The sequence below is a fragment of the Aythya fuligula genome, chromosome 4 (genome assembly GCF_009819795.1).
Source record: "Aythya fuligula isolate bAytFul2 chromosome 4, bAytFul2.pri, whole genome shotgun sequence".
NCBI lineage: Eukaryota > Metazoa > Chordata > Aves > Anseriformes > Anatidae > Aythya > Aythya fuligula.
The window spans coordinates 15,245,977-15,258,597 of NC_045562.1; the positions used below are offsets into that span (position 1 = coordinate 15,245,977).

General features: G+C 40.2%; 1 protein-coding gene across 1 annotated transcript in view; it reads right to left on the reverse strand.

The window, feature by feature from the left end:
• SLC4A4 (solute carrier family 4 member 4) overlaps positions 1–7,464 on the reverse strand; it is a 230,640-nt gene extending 223,176 nt beyond the window's left edge. Inside the window, exon 1 of the mRNA XM_032186495.1 lies at positions 7,271–7,464. Within this exon, the coding sequence (XP_032042386.1) occupies positions 7,271–7,272 (2 nt within the window). The 5' untranslated portion in view covers positions 7,273–7,464. The remainder of the gene's footprint in view (positions 1–7,270) is intronic.
• Positions 7,465–12,621: the final 5,157 nt, after the last annotated feature.

Sequence of the window (12,621 nt, forward strand, 5' to 3'; positions counted from 1 at the left end):
CAGTGCCCTCACCCTCCACAGTCAGCACAGTGAACAATCACGTAATAATGCTGAGCACTCTTGAGGCTTTCCACTCAGGGGGCCTGCGATAAACTGCTCAGCTTGTTCTCCATTTCTCCTTTTCACTTTTGGATACCTCAAAATCAATTTGGTAAACTCCAAATCTCTGAATCACCCTGGAATTACTTATGTCATCTCCTGCTGAAATGACCCGTAGGCCTGGGTATATAGCCCTACTTCTGCTTATCCTGGGGTACCCTGGTGTGCAGATGTTGGTGGCCTTGTAGGAAATCCAGGGCTGCTTCTCAGCCCAGCAGGAGAGGCGCAACGCAGAGAGCAGGCAGGTACAGTGACACCCACGAGTTCTCAGTGATCTTGGGCAGATACAAATAGGCCAGACTTTTATGAAGTAAATGTTCAGAGAATCTTCCTACATAAGAAAACCAAAAACCAAACCCCATGTAGTAAGAGATTACAGGAAAGGCAACCATGAGACAGGATAAACTGAAACCATAATTAGCTGCTGGGATTATTGAGTAGCAACTATGTCGTGTGGTTACAGAGCAATAATCCACATTTGGAGGCAATGAATGAGTACAAACTGGCTAGAGGCTGCAGGCACAGGTTTTTAAAAAATGCTTCAGTACCTAGCAGCAACTTATAAAGCCCCTGCAGAATGTGGCATCTGTAAGGGGCTTAACCGGCCCTGCTGGGCAGGAAGCATTTCTGAAAGCCCAGGCAACTTCACCTGATGTGCTCCCACAGAAGCTATGCTCCTTTGATTTAAGCATCACTGAGAAAACAGCCTGACAGCTTATGTAGAGAGGTGCTGAGTGAGTCAGGTGACATTCCTCAATGATGAAGTGACACGGGATTAAGCCAAATCACATTGTCCTTGGGAAGGAATAAAGGAAGATCTTGGAGTGTGCTAGGTTAGGTGGAGTCAGACTGAAATGAAATGAAACATGTTAACACAGGCTGCATCTCTCTCAAGACTGATAAGGGGAGTGCTAGAGGGCTCCCAGAGGGGGAAGAATACAGTTGCCTTCAAAGAGTTGTGAAATCTGCCTGTTTCCAACCAGCTGCTGTAGTGATGGGAAAAGATGAGCAATTGTTCCTGGACTGGGAGGACAAAATAATCAACATTCCCAAATCATTATGGAAAAACAACAACAATAAGGCATATAAAAACATGAGCTCCCCAACAGACCTCAAGTGACATTGAAGACTTGATGAAAAGAAGGAAGCTGTTTTCACTACGCCCCTAATTGGTAACCAGTCATCTAGTAGAGTTGTTCGGGGTTACCTGAGTCATTGATTACACCACTTCAGCTGTGGCAGGTAAAAGGAGAAAAAGCTTTTGCAAGGAAGGGCTTGGAAAGTTTTTCAGCAGAATCCCCACTTGAAACCATCAAATATTTAGACATAACCACTTCAATTCCAGAAGGTCAAATTCCATTAAGATGTTAAGCAAAGAAGCAAAGTCAGGGAAAACCAAGAAAATGCTTAAGGGTTCAGAAGGCTGCAAAGGCTAGAGGCTGCCTTTGTAATGAAAAAGACGGGACATTTGAGCTTCCTAGCAAACACAACTGTGCAAATGGGAAATTCTGTGCTACAAACATGTAAGAAACTAGCTCACCTAAGCCAATCCTTACTAGGCCAAAATACTACTAGTGACTACTTCAATGGAGCCTCTTCTGCAAAAATAAAAATTCACAGTTCAGCAAAGCTATTTTAAGGTCTTAAAAAGCCTCTTAATGACTGTCTACTGCCTCTGAACTTGTTCTTTCAGCCACTTGAAAGATTTATCTAACTCATACAGCACTCAGCTTTAAACAAACAAATTGATGAGCACCAATAAACAATTTAATTAGTATATTTGCTGCAAATCACTGGAGATGAGGGTTGTGCAACGCCATGCCAGGGGCAACAAGCATAGTGGTGTGGTAAGAAATTTGTAACAGTAGTTATAGAAAGAGGAAATCAGAAATGAGGCAGGGGGTGTAGATTTTACTGAGCTTCTAAAAGAATTTCCCACTCTATGTGAATTATAAACAAAGCCATTAATTATAGGGAAGTCATAACACCCTTTTCCTTTTTTTTTTTTTTTTTCCAGTAACACTTAACCATAACCAGTTGCGTACAGACAGAATAAAAGCAAACTCTGCTCTGGAATGAGACATATCTGAGTATTATAGCAATGTACGTTTCAGAAACAAAGGCAGTCTCCACGTTACTTATATTTGCAGTACATTTTTCATCTTAGTATCTCCAAAATGCTATTTTTATATTCCTAAAGTAAAATTTTCCAGTAAGAGTCAGCCTAGATTTGCCCCTTGTGATGTCACTTCTGCTGAAGCAGAGGCTGCTTTGGAAAAACTAACCTTCTCACAAAACAGGAGCTCAGACACCTGCTTTCTTCTCAACGCCACACTGTACATTAGTATCTCGTTCCTCCAACTCCCATCAGCAACTTTTAAATTGAACATACTTATTTTCAAACTCAGCAGAATTAAAATACCAAGAAAAAGAAAAAAGCAAACTCACACGCAAAGTACAAGCACTTCAAATTGTACAAGTGTCAGAGCAAAACACCACTGTAACCACTTTCATTAAATATTTACAGAGAGCTTGTCTGCGTATCTGAATCTCAAGCAAACAAACCCAAGTTTGGAGTCAGGTGTGCTTAGCTGGATTGGACATGGCTTTCCCCCTCACCCCCAAAAAGAAAAATGAAACTGAGATAAGAGTCTCAAAACCACTGTGAACTTTGGGACTGAAAATGACTGTTTTCTCAATCCTTTCTGAGCACATTCTTCTAATTTGGAGATGCTATTAAAAAAAAAAAAAAAAAGTAGCCCTTGCTACATGCCAGAGCCAGGGGGTGGGAAATCCTCATTCTCTTACAACATGTTCTTTAACTAAGTCCTAGTTCAAATAAAGAGCTTTGCCCAGACCTTTACACTGAGGCCAAAGCTATGCTGTGAGCTAACTGTCAGTACAGCTATATCTTGCTGTACGCCAGCAAAAGGCTTGAGGCGACTAGGGCCTTCTCTAGCAAAAGAGTATTTTTGCTAAAACTTCCTCCAGTCTCCCCAGGCAAAATCTACACTGACAGAAATAACTTTTTGACCAAAGCTACTGTGCTAGCAGAAGACATAATGACATATTTGTAAAGGCCTTCATTCTTTAACCTATGCTGATGTGGCAGAACAAAAGCACCAGTAAAACCCTTTCAAAGCAGCTCTCAATCACTATACAGGTAACCCTACTCCCACTACTGGAGCTTCTCACCCCTTTAAAACTCCCTCTTCCCTCTTGTGGCAGCATTGTCCTCTTACATCCAGTGCCTAGAAATGGAACTGATGTAGCAGAGCATGACTGACTTTCTGGCCACAGTAGGCTTGCAGCAAGTCTCCTTAGCTCCATCGACCATCACCTACAAGGAGCTAAACACAGCACACTTGCCTTTATAGGTGGCCCAGGACACAGAATTTTGAGGAGAGAGAGGAGCAAGGACACTTAAGTTTCTCAAGGGTTTACAGTCCCTTTAATTTTCTGCCTCCTGTTCTAGCTCCCTCAATTGCCTAGCACACAGGGTCCAGAACAGAGTTTTTGCTGTGTCACTGGCAAGGCAGGAATTCAGCACTCACCTGCTCTCTGAAAGCCACAGCTTTGGCAATAGCTCAAGGTAATACAGGTTAATGGAACAGAACACTGGCTGTACATTACAAGAGTGGGAGTACCATAATTAGCCACCTGTTCCCATTTCCTTCTACGAGGTACAGGATGCACACTTGAAATATTGCAATAGCTCTGCAAACATGCCTTTAGAGGGGCACTTTCCACTTCTGTGAACATCTGTCTTCTGCAGAAAAGAAGGTCCATTTTATCCTTCTCTTCTTTAGCAAGAAGAACAATAAATCACAACAGACCTTTCAGCATTCCAGCTCCAAACCCAGCAGTAAAATTCCATAAATCAATTTCCTTCTAACGTCTACACATTGACTTGGGCTAGACTATGCTGGATTCATTCACCCTGCATGTTACTTGGCACGTTCTGCTTTATTCAGGTCATTGCCCATTCCCACCCCTTGCTCTGTGGCTTCAGTGAGGGACACAGCATAGTCCAAAGCAATAGCCAAGTCCAAAACAGGTTTTGTTCCCTTCTCTGATATCCGAGGTCACACAGGAAATGACAAATCCACTCTACACTGCCTCTATTGAGTCCTCTCTAACAAGAGGGGTAACACTGCTGTTTGTCATGCCCAGCTACAATAGCAGGTAACAATCTTAGTCAATGCCTTGATATAAGTTTCAAAAAAAACAAAACAAAACAAAACAAAAAAAAACTTTATAGGTTTTCAAAACCATTTTTCTAGCTCTTTGTTACTGTAATAAGCTGTTGTGCTCCCTTCACAAGTACTGAAAATCTTCAAGTTAGTATACTGCAGGTTTCACTGGTAATACATGCATATATGGGTTACATATAGATGCTACACTTGGCTTACTCGAGCTGCACCATTGCTGCTTAGAATCCCTTTGGGGCATTGAAATAAAAAGTTCCTAAACTCTTTACTTGCTGCATATCCTGTTTAAGGGTCACAAAATATTACACATGAACAGTAAAAATTACTAGTAATTCCATTACTTCCTACTTAGTTCCCCTCCAACCCCCAAAAAAGAGGAACTAGTCATACTTTTCTACAGTGGTAACTCCTGTCTGTAGGCTGCAGCCTCCTGAGACTAAGACTACTCCTCTTTCTATAGGACTTGGCAAAAGGTTACAGGGAAAACAAGCCTTCTGTAAGAACGCTTACATTTGTTTCTTAAAAGCGTAATATATAATAATACCTGGATACGTTTCACACAGTGTGAGCCACTGCTAAGAACTGCTAGCCCACAAACGTCACATCTGCCCAATGTCATGGGCCTCAAAAAATTAGAGCCCTCATTTTAGTCATTGAATGAGAAGAAAATATGATCCTGGGGATGCAATTCTCCTCTCTTATCACTTGCACAAAACAGAAGCAATTTGATGAAACACTGTACAACAAAAACATTGTGCATGGCACACAGACTACTGCTAAAGCAGAAACTGTGCTTATTTTACTACTGACAGCACAGCCTCACTAGCCCCCGCTAGTGTGCACAAGTCACGTGAGAATTATTTCCTAAGAAGCCAGATGCATTTTGCATGCTACAGAGATCTTAATGGCTTCCATTTAGCAATACTCTACTTCAAAGCTAGCCTACAAATATCTCAATTTTTCTCAACCCTGGATTACAGCAGTTATTTCCTGTAAGGACAGAAAGCCTTTCCACCTCTGTGTCTCTGTTTCTTGATTTGATTTTGGCAAAGCTCTTTTAAAATGAGGCTGAGCACGAGCCAAAGATTTAGTCAGGGTCATCTCGTTTTTACTTCCATCATATACTGCCAAATGAGCAAAACTGTGAAATGCACGTCAATAAGAAGGGAGTCAGCTCTCCCTTTCCAACATGTGTCTGTCTCTCCAGCCTGTGAGATCAAACAGGAGCACTTTTAGCAATACTATCCTTTTGTGATAATTTTTCTATGATATTAGCAAACCACTCATCTCTCAAAGCCTACAGATTTTTAAACAGGAATCTACACCTTGCCTATCAATCAGAGCTGTACCTAAAGAGTACATGGGTAGTACATGATTCTGTGATTTACTGAACTCCATGGAAATAGTCCGGACTTAAACAAGTTAGGACAAAATTGGATTCATCGCAAAAAGTTCTAAATCCAGCATGTTTCTATGCTAGCATATTTAACTTCAGCCTGAACCAGACTCATTTTCTGATTTATCTTTAGCAACATCCAGTACTACAGATTAAAGGGTTTGTTTACCTTGTCCTTACAGCCACCACTCTCTCACCCCATTTGTCCTGTTAAATGGTTACCAGCCTTTATATTACCCATCTTGTTTATGCTGCACCAAAACCCTTAACCCAGAAGTTATTTGTCCATCCATACACTCTTCATCCTCACCTTGCTTAGTGAGGGGGGCAGAGATTATCAACCACACATCAGCAATAAACATCTCCTGGTCACCATTTCTCTTGAATACAGATGCAGAGCACCTGGATGTTGTTACCTGAGTCCCCTGCTACCAGGGCTGACCCACTGCATTGTTTTTTGAGGCAGTTTCTTATCTCTCAGGGTTCTTAAACTTCTATTCTGCCTCCATTGATACAGACAGAAGTTTGCAGAAACCTTATCAGTATAATTTTTCCCATATCCTTTGACAACTCACATGCAAATATTCAAGTTATTTCCACCTTTCATGTTTCCCAGACGTGTATGTTTTGCATCATCAGGCATTGTTTTCAGAGACAACATCCTTGCTCCTGCTAACATCATATCCTTCTCAGGTAAAAAGCTACATTCTACTCACTGTCTGTTTATGTCTTACTCTTCATTTCAGGCATATCTACACATTCATTATGTCAAGGCTCATAACAAGATTTCTTTCTTGTCTCATCTCTGTTCATCAACATCTGTCTCAATTCTCTCTCTGTTTTAAAGAGCAACTAAGAACTTCCCTGCAACTCCTTCCATCTTCCCCGACCATTCATATCACAATTAAAAGGTCAAAAATACATATCAAAGCTTAAGGCTATCAGCAGTACTGGTGCTACTAATGACTCATTTTCAGAAAAGCGACCTAGCCAAGGCCACATACTGTCAGCAACAGAGCCACAACTAGAAGCAAGGATTTTTGAATACTAACATTTTTTGTTATTTCAGATTAAAGTTAACTCTATAAACAGCACACAGTCCCCTTAAAAAAAAAAAAAAAAATCAGGAAAGCCAACTGCATTTTATACATCGTTCTTTAACGTTATTCAGTGTACATTAGATAAAATATACCAGCAGCTCACTGCATTCATGGGATTCAGATCTGGAAATGTATCAGAAAGATAGGACATGAGGAAAAAGCCCTGCTTGAAACATTACATTGCCAGCCTTTCTTATCTGAATATCTGCACACCAGGTGAGGCACAGGAGATCGAATTGAAGAAATAAAGCCTTCTATCACAAATAAAAGGGGGTTAAAAAAAATGATGCTTTTGAATGGGGTAATACGTGATATACTCAAATTACTTGTCTTGCCTTTTTGATGAACACCATACTCCCCTTAAAAACAGACTGTAAAGACTCTTATAAAAACATATATATCCCACTCCCCAAAAACACACAGCACCCTGATATGAAGAAGCACAAGTGGAAATCAGTACTTACATTAAGACACTGAGAATTCAGGTACCTAAATGCAATCTCCAGACCTTAAGTATTTCCAAAAGAAAGACAAGCTCATTCAATGGACATACTATGCCAACCTGCAAGAAATGTAGGAAAAGGTCTAATCCCCTACAGAAATAACTTCCAAGATCTAAAGCAGCTGCCAATATCCAAGACAAGGATCAATATGGTGATGGTCAGTAGTTCACCCTGGGTACACAGGCTGTCACTGCAGGAGCTCGGGAGGTAAAGGGACAGAGAAGCACAGTATCACATCCAGTGTATATGCTGCTGTAGGTATGTGGGATGCAAAGGATTCAGTCCACAGAAAAACAAGAAAACAACAACAACAACAAAAAAAAAATCAAAGGCAGAGAGAGAACATTCCTGAGGGAAAAAAAAAAAAAGCAACAGTCTGCAGAGGGTCTGCAGCAGATATGGAGACCTTCAGTCCACGCTCCCAGAAAGCTGACAGAATTGCTACATATTCAGCAACGCTTTCTGACCTACTGCCAACATGATTCCAGTTGGATTGTAAAGGCAATCCCAGAAGCAATGGTAAAGCAGCATTTAAAGCCAAAAGCGCAACCAGATGCTGGAGATGTCCTCATCTGAGAGCAACGGGCAAGTGCAGACCGTCAATAAAACATAAAACTAAGATGCATTATCACTTAGAGTCTATCATGGGTGAACAACCCTAGAAGAAAAGGAAACTTTCAGACAAAGACTGAGTGATTCATCTCTGGCATGGACCAATTCTGTCTGCCTCACTGGATGCAAAGACTAATTGTGTCATCAAAAGATAACGCAAGAAGCCATTACTGAAATAAGCTAAATAACTACAAATACCATCAAGATTCTAGCAGTATCATACAAGTCTGAGTGATACACCCGTAAGACTTTGCAGATGCATTTAGAAATAAATTTTAGAGTGCACCATGCAATAGCATCTTCGCAGCATCAGTGGTCACTCCTGTCCCACAGTAAAATGCTGAAGAGGATGGAATGCCACAAACAAAACAATCATCCTCTAGACCACAAGGATCATGCTGTCTTCTCTGGGGAAAAAACAGGTCTTGTGCATGAGCTGTGATTAAGTCCAAAGAGGACAGAGAGTACATCACAGCAGGTAAGAGGCGAAACCTGGAGATCAATATGTACTTCACACCTGAGTGTGTAAGCATAGTAGGGGCACTCATTAGCTATGAAAAGCCAATTGTAAGTGTATGCACAATAGCATGAGGCACACTGAAAACAGAGACTGTTCAGGAAAAGGAAAATTACCAAACGTAAGGAATCTCAGTTAACTCTCCAATACATAAAATTGCTTAATTGCACAAAACAGAGCTATATTTCTTTGTTAAAAAAGACAGCAAGCCTTCCTTTCAAAATTCAAAGTATTTAAAGCATGCTGCAGCAAGACCACAAAAGCTATGGCATCCTAAAATGCTATAATCAGGCCACGGCAACAGCACACCACAACAGAAACCCCACTTGAAACAAGCTGGAAGTCAGTGGGCTTATCTTCTCCCTAGACGATAAGGCAGAGACAGGAAAGAAACTGTTGACAAGGAAAAACACACCTGAAATACCTACCCGACTATATTGGACCACTGCAATAAGCCCTCATGAAGCAAGCACTGGAGCAAATCTGCAACAGATACCTAAAAAGTGAAGTCCTGCTCTCTGTTACCACAGGTCTTCTTCCAAGGCGCAGCACAGACAGGACACAGGCAGCCAACCCCGACCAGCAGCCTGCTGCAACAACACAGTCAACGACCTGAGGCTGCTGTACACAGCCGAGAGGGTCAGGGTAAAGGCCATGAGCTAGCTCCATGGACAGGACAAAGCCAAAGGTGCAGTGGAAACTTATCAGAGGGCAATAGCTATCATTTTAAGAAATTGGTGGAGGCAAATCTGAAGATAATTATGGATAAAAAAGAGAACACTGTCAAGTACACATCTATGGACAGGGCTGAAGCCATGAAGAAGTACTAAGAGCCCCAGCGATCAACCAGGCTAACAAGAGAATCACTCAGAGAAAACAACGAGGATTCCTAAGAGAGAAAACTAGGAAAGCAGCAGAACCCACATTTACAAGTAGCCTGCATGCTACTGAAATTTTGGCTTTAACAAGTCTATTAAAGATTGTGCAAGATAATGTCTTCGGTGTTTTTTAGAAGTCACAACAACTTAGAAGGAAATTGGAGAGAAAATGAAGTGCAGAAAGGAAAAATGTGGACAAAGCAAAGCAACGTATTCTGAACAAATTGCAGTGGCCACCTCCTTTTCCAAAGCCTGTAAGTATTATTAGCCAGCAAACATACATGGTAAGAGCTGGACTAACAACATCCTGCAGATACATATATCTAATGTACACCCTGTGTAGGACACTGAGAAAAGCAATCAGCAGAAATCCAAGAAACGAGCACCATCCTATGTATTATTTTAGCACGCACTAAATTCTTATTTATACTGCTGTCATGTTGCTTACAGCCATGGCTTGAAACCTTGACCTAAGAACAAGTCACCTACACACAACAGCTAGGTTTTAGCCTCTGTGCATTATATTCACTGCACGCCCCCACTGAATTCTGACCTAAGGTAAAATAAATCACTTGACCACTTATGTCCAGAATCTACACTCCCTGTCACTACTCACTTTCAGTCACAATTTCAGAGCCGTTCCCATTGCAGGCTTATATTTGATACATTAAGTACCAACCATGGATTCAGTACAATTCTCAACTGATTTATTTTCCCCAGCACGTTGCCAACATTAGTATTGCTCACTGCCTGCGTTTGGGCCTGATGTTTTGGGTCTAGATGATTGTTATTGCTCAGGCGCACCAGGATTAGTGTTATCCATGTGCTAATATTCACTCACAGAGCAGAAACAGGTGGTGGTTGCATGGAAGACCTTCTGGTGTTAAAACCCCTCCCATCAGCTCAGCCTTTTAGTCCTTTACTTAATGCATCAAGGGCTTGCTTTATTCCCCTCCTTCCAGAGATCAGGATTTATCTCATTCAGTAGAGTATTTATTCATCAGTTCAATGTTTTTGCTCTGGCAAGGCCAGGATGCAGTCTCTTCCTGCTTGAACTTTTCCAGAGCCATTCAAAGTTAAAACGCTAATGCTTTACTTGCAGCCAGCTCAGCAGGAGAACTGAGGATACAATGACCTCATGTGGCAAATTCTGCACATAACTGCACAATGGCTTCACCGCTACCACTAGCTACAGGGACTACAGCACAGATTTTGCCAGCTATTTTTATTTCAAGATTTTATTTATAGTAACAGCTTTTCCTTGCAAAGGGTGCCAGTTTTCAGTGGCTGTATTTTTTAGTGAACAACTTCAACACAAGTGACATTGCACTAATGGCTTTTAATATGATTCAAAAAAAGTAATTTCTACTGACCCCTTTTAACCAAAAGCAAAACATTCCACTGAAAAATTCTAAAACTACATCCACCTTCTTTCTTAATTATTTAATAGAGCACTTTAGACCTACAAAGCAGCACATCAATATTAACTAATCCTCCCAGTCTTCTGAAGAGATAGGGAGATACCAATATTTTAAAGATAAAAAAACTGAGGTAGAGTGCTTTTCTCTAGATCATGCAGTGAGTCTAAAAGCAGCCTTAGGGTTTCTATACCTATGTTTGCTGAAACAACCTGGAAATAGCAAATGCACTTTTCCCTACCAAGGTATGACTTACTTGTTACTACATTCTTCTTTGCTTATTAGCTTATAGGGAAGTTCTCCTGTGTCATTTCTAGTTCACAAGTAGATTTCTGGTGTCTTTTAATTGCTGGAAAAAGAATGCAATCATCTTTATATTAACCACATTTTATATACAATTCCATTATGATGACATCTGCATAAATAATGAAAAACAGTAGAAACAGTTAACTGGCACGTAAATATAAAAAATAAAGTTCTACCTATAAAACTGATTGCTGTTCTAAGCAGTGTTCATATCAATGTTCATATCACTACACAAAAAAAACAATTACAAGTACTAAAAATAAAATGAGGTAATACTATGTCTATTACTCATACGTGTACTTACATAGCAATTATAATGCTAGCAATCAATATTTTAATCTGTATTCTAACCAGACAAAACATAATAGAACCTGCATACCAACTCGTTTTCCCCAATCACAATGACACTTGGTTAAAACAAGCAAGTGTTTCTAGCCAGTTCCATCAAGGTGTCTCTTACCCAAGGGAAAAGAAAGGACGCAGCGCTCAGAGACTGAAAAAACATCACCAAATGTAAGCATCAGTTCGGAAACCCTCCATATCTCTAACAGACAAAAAAAAAAAAAAAAAAAAAAAAAAAAAGAAACAAACAATCCTGTTGTGTGATAGGCTGGTAATAGATTTAAAGAAAGAAAAGAATATGGATAAATTTGAAAGCCTGAGATACTGGTAGAGCTGTGGGGTCTAAGTGGAGACAGAGACAGAACAGCATAAGGACATTGCCACTTCTGTTCATCCTCCATCTGTCCTACATACAAAGAGCTTCTTGCACTTCAACACAGCTAGTGTCAAAGCCCTGAAAATTTTCCTTGTTTTGTTGTTGTTGCGTTTTTTGTTGTTGATTACAGCAATTAAAAACGTTCTAGTAATTGGTCAGGACTTTGCTTTCTCAAACCCAAACTTGGCAGAGATTATGTAAAGCTTTCTGGAACAGGATGGAGATAATCTGCCACAGAATGTGTGCGTGTTCTGTGATGGGTTTGAAAAGAAGTCTTTATAAGAACACAGACTTGTTTACTGCTTGAAATGAGCACTGTCATTCCAATTCCTGTAATTAAATCCATGATTTTGACAGCTGAAACAGTAGGAATAATTGCACAGTCAGTCAAAATAAGTTGTTACTGTTCTGACTGTTGCCAAGAATTCTTTAAAGGTTCTGCTGTGCTTTACATAAATCTAAACTAAATCTTCATCCACCTCATTCACTTCATTTCTGGAGCTATGATCTTAATCCTTCCTTTTACTAGGCAATCTGGAAGTCCAAAACAAGTAGTTCTACCATAATACTGCTATATTCCACTGTAACACAAGTATTACATAAAACACTCCTACTGATCAGGAAGTTACAGATATATTTTATATAATCCTTTGTCTCTATCCTGTAAAGGCAATACCCATATATGAAAGAAACTGAAGCTAGTGACATCTGACGCATCTCAGTGCATCAGAAATATTAGTTAACACATACTTCAAACACTCCAAGGATATATCATCTTAAATTCATCCGTTGCACCAATATCACAAACCAATGATCTACATTATTTGTCTTACAAGACAAGGGAGCTAACAATACTAAGCATC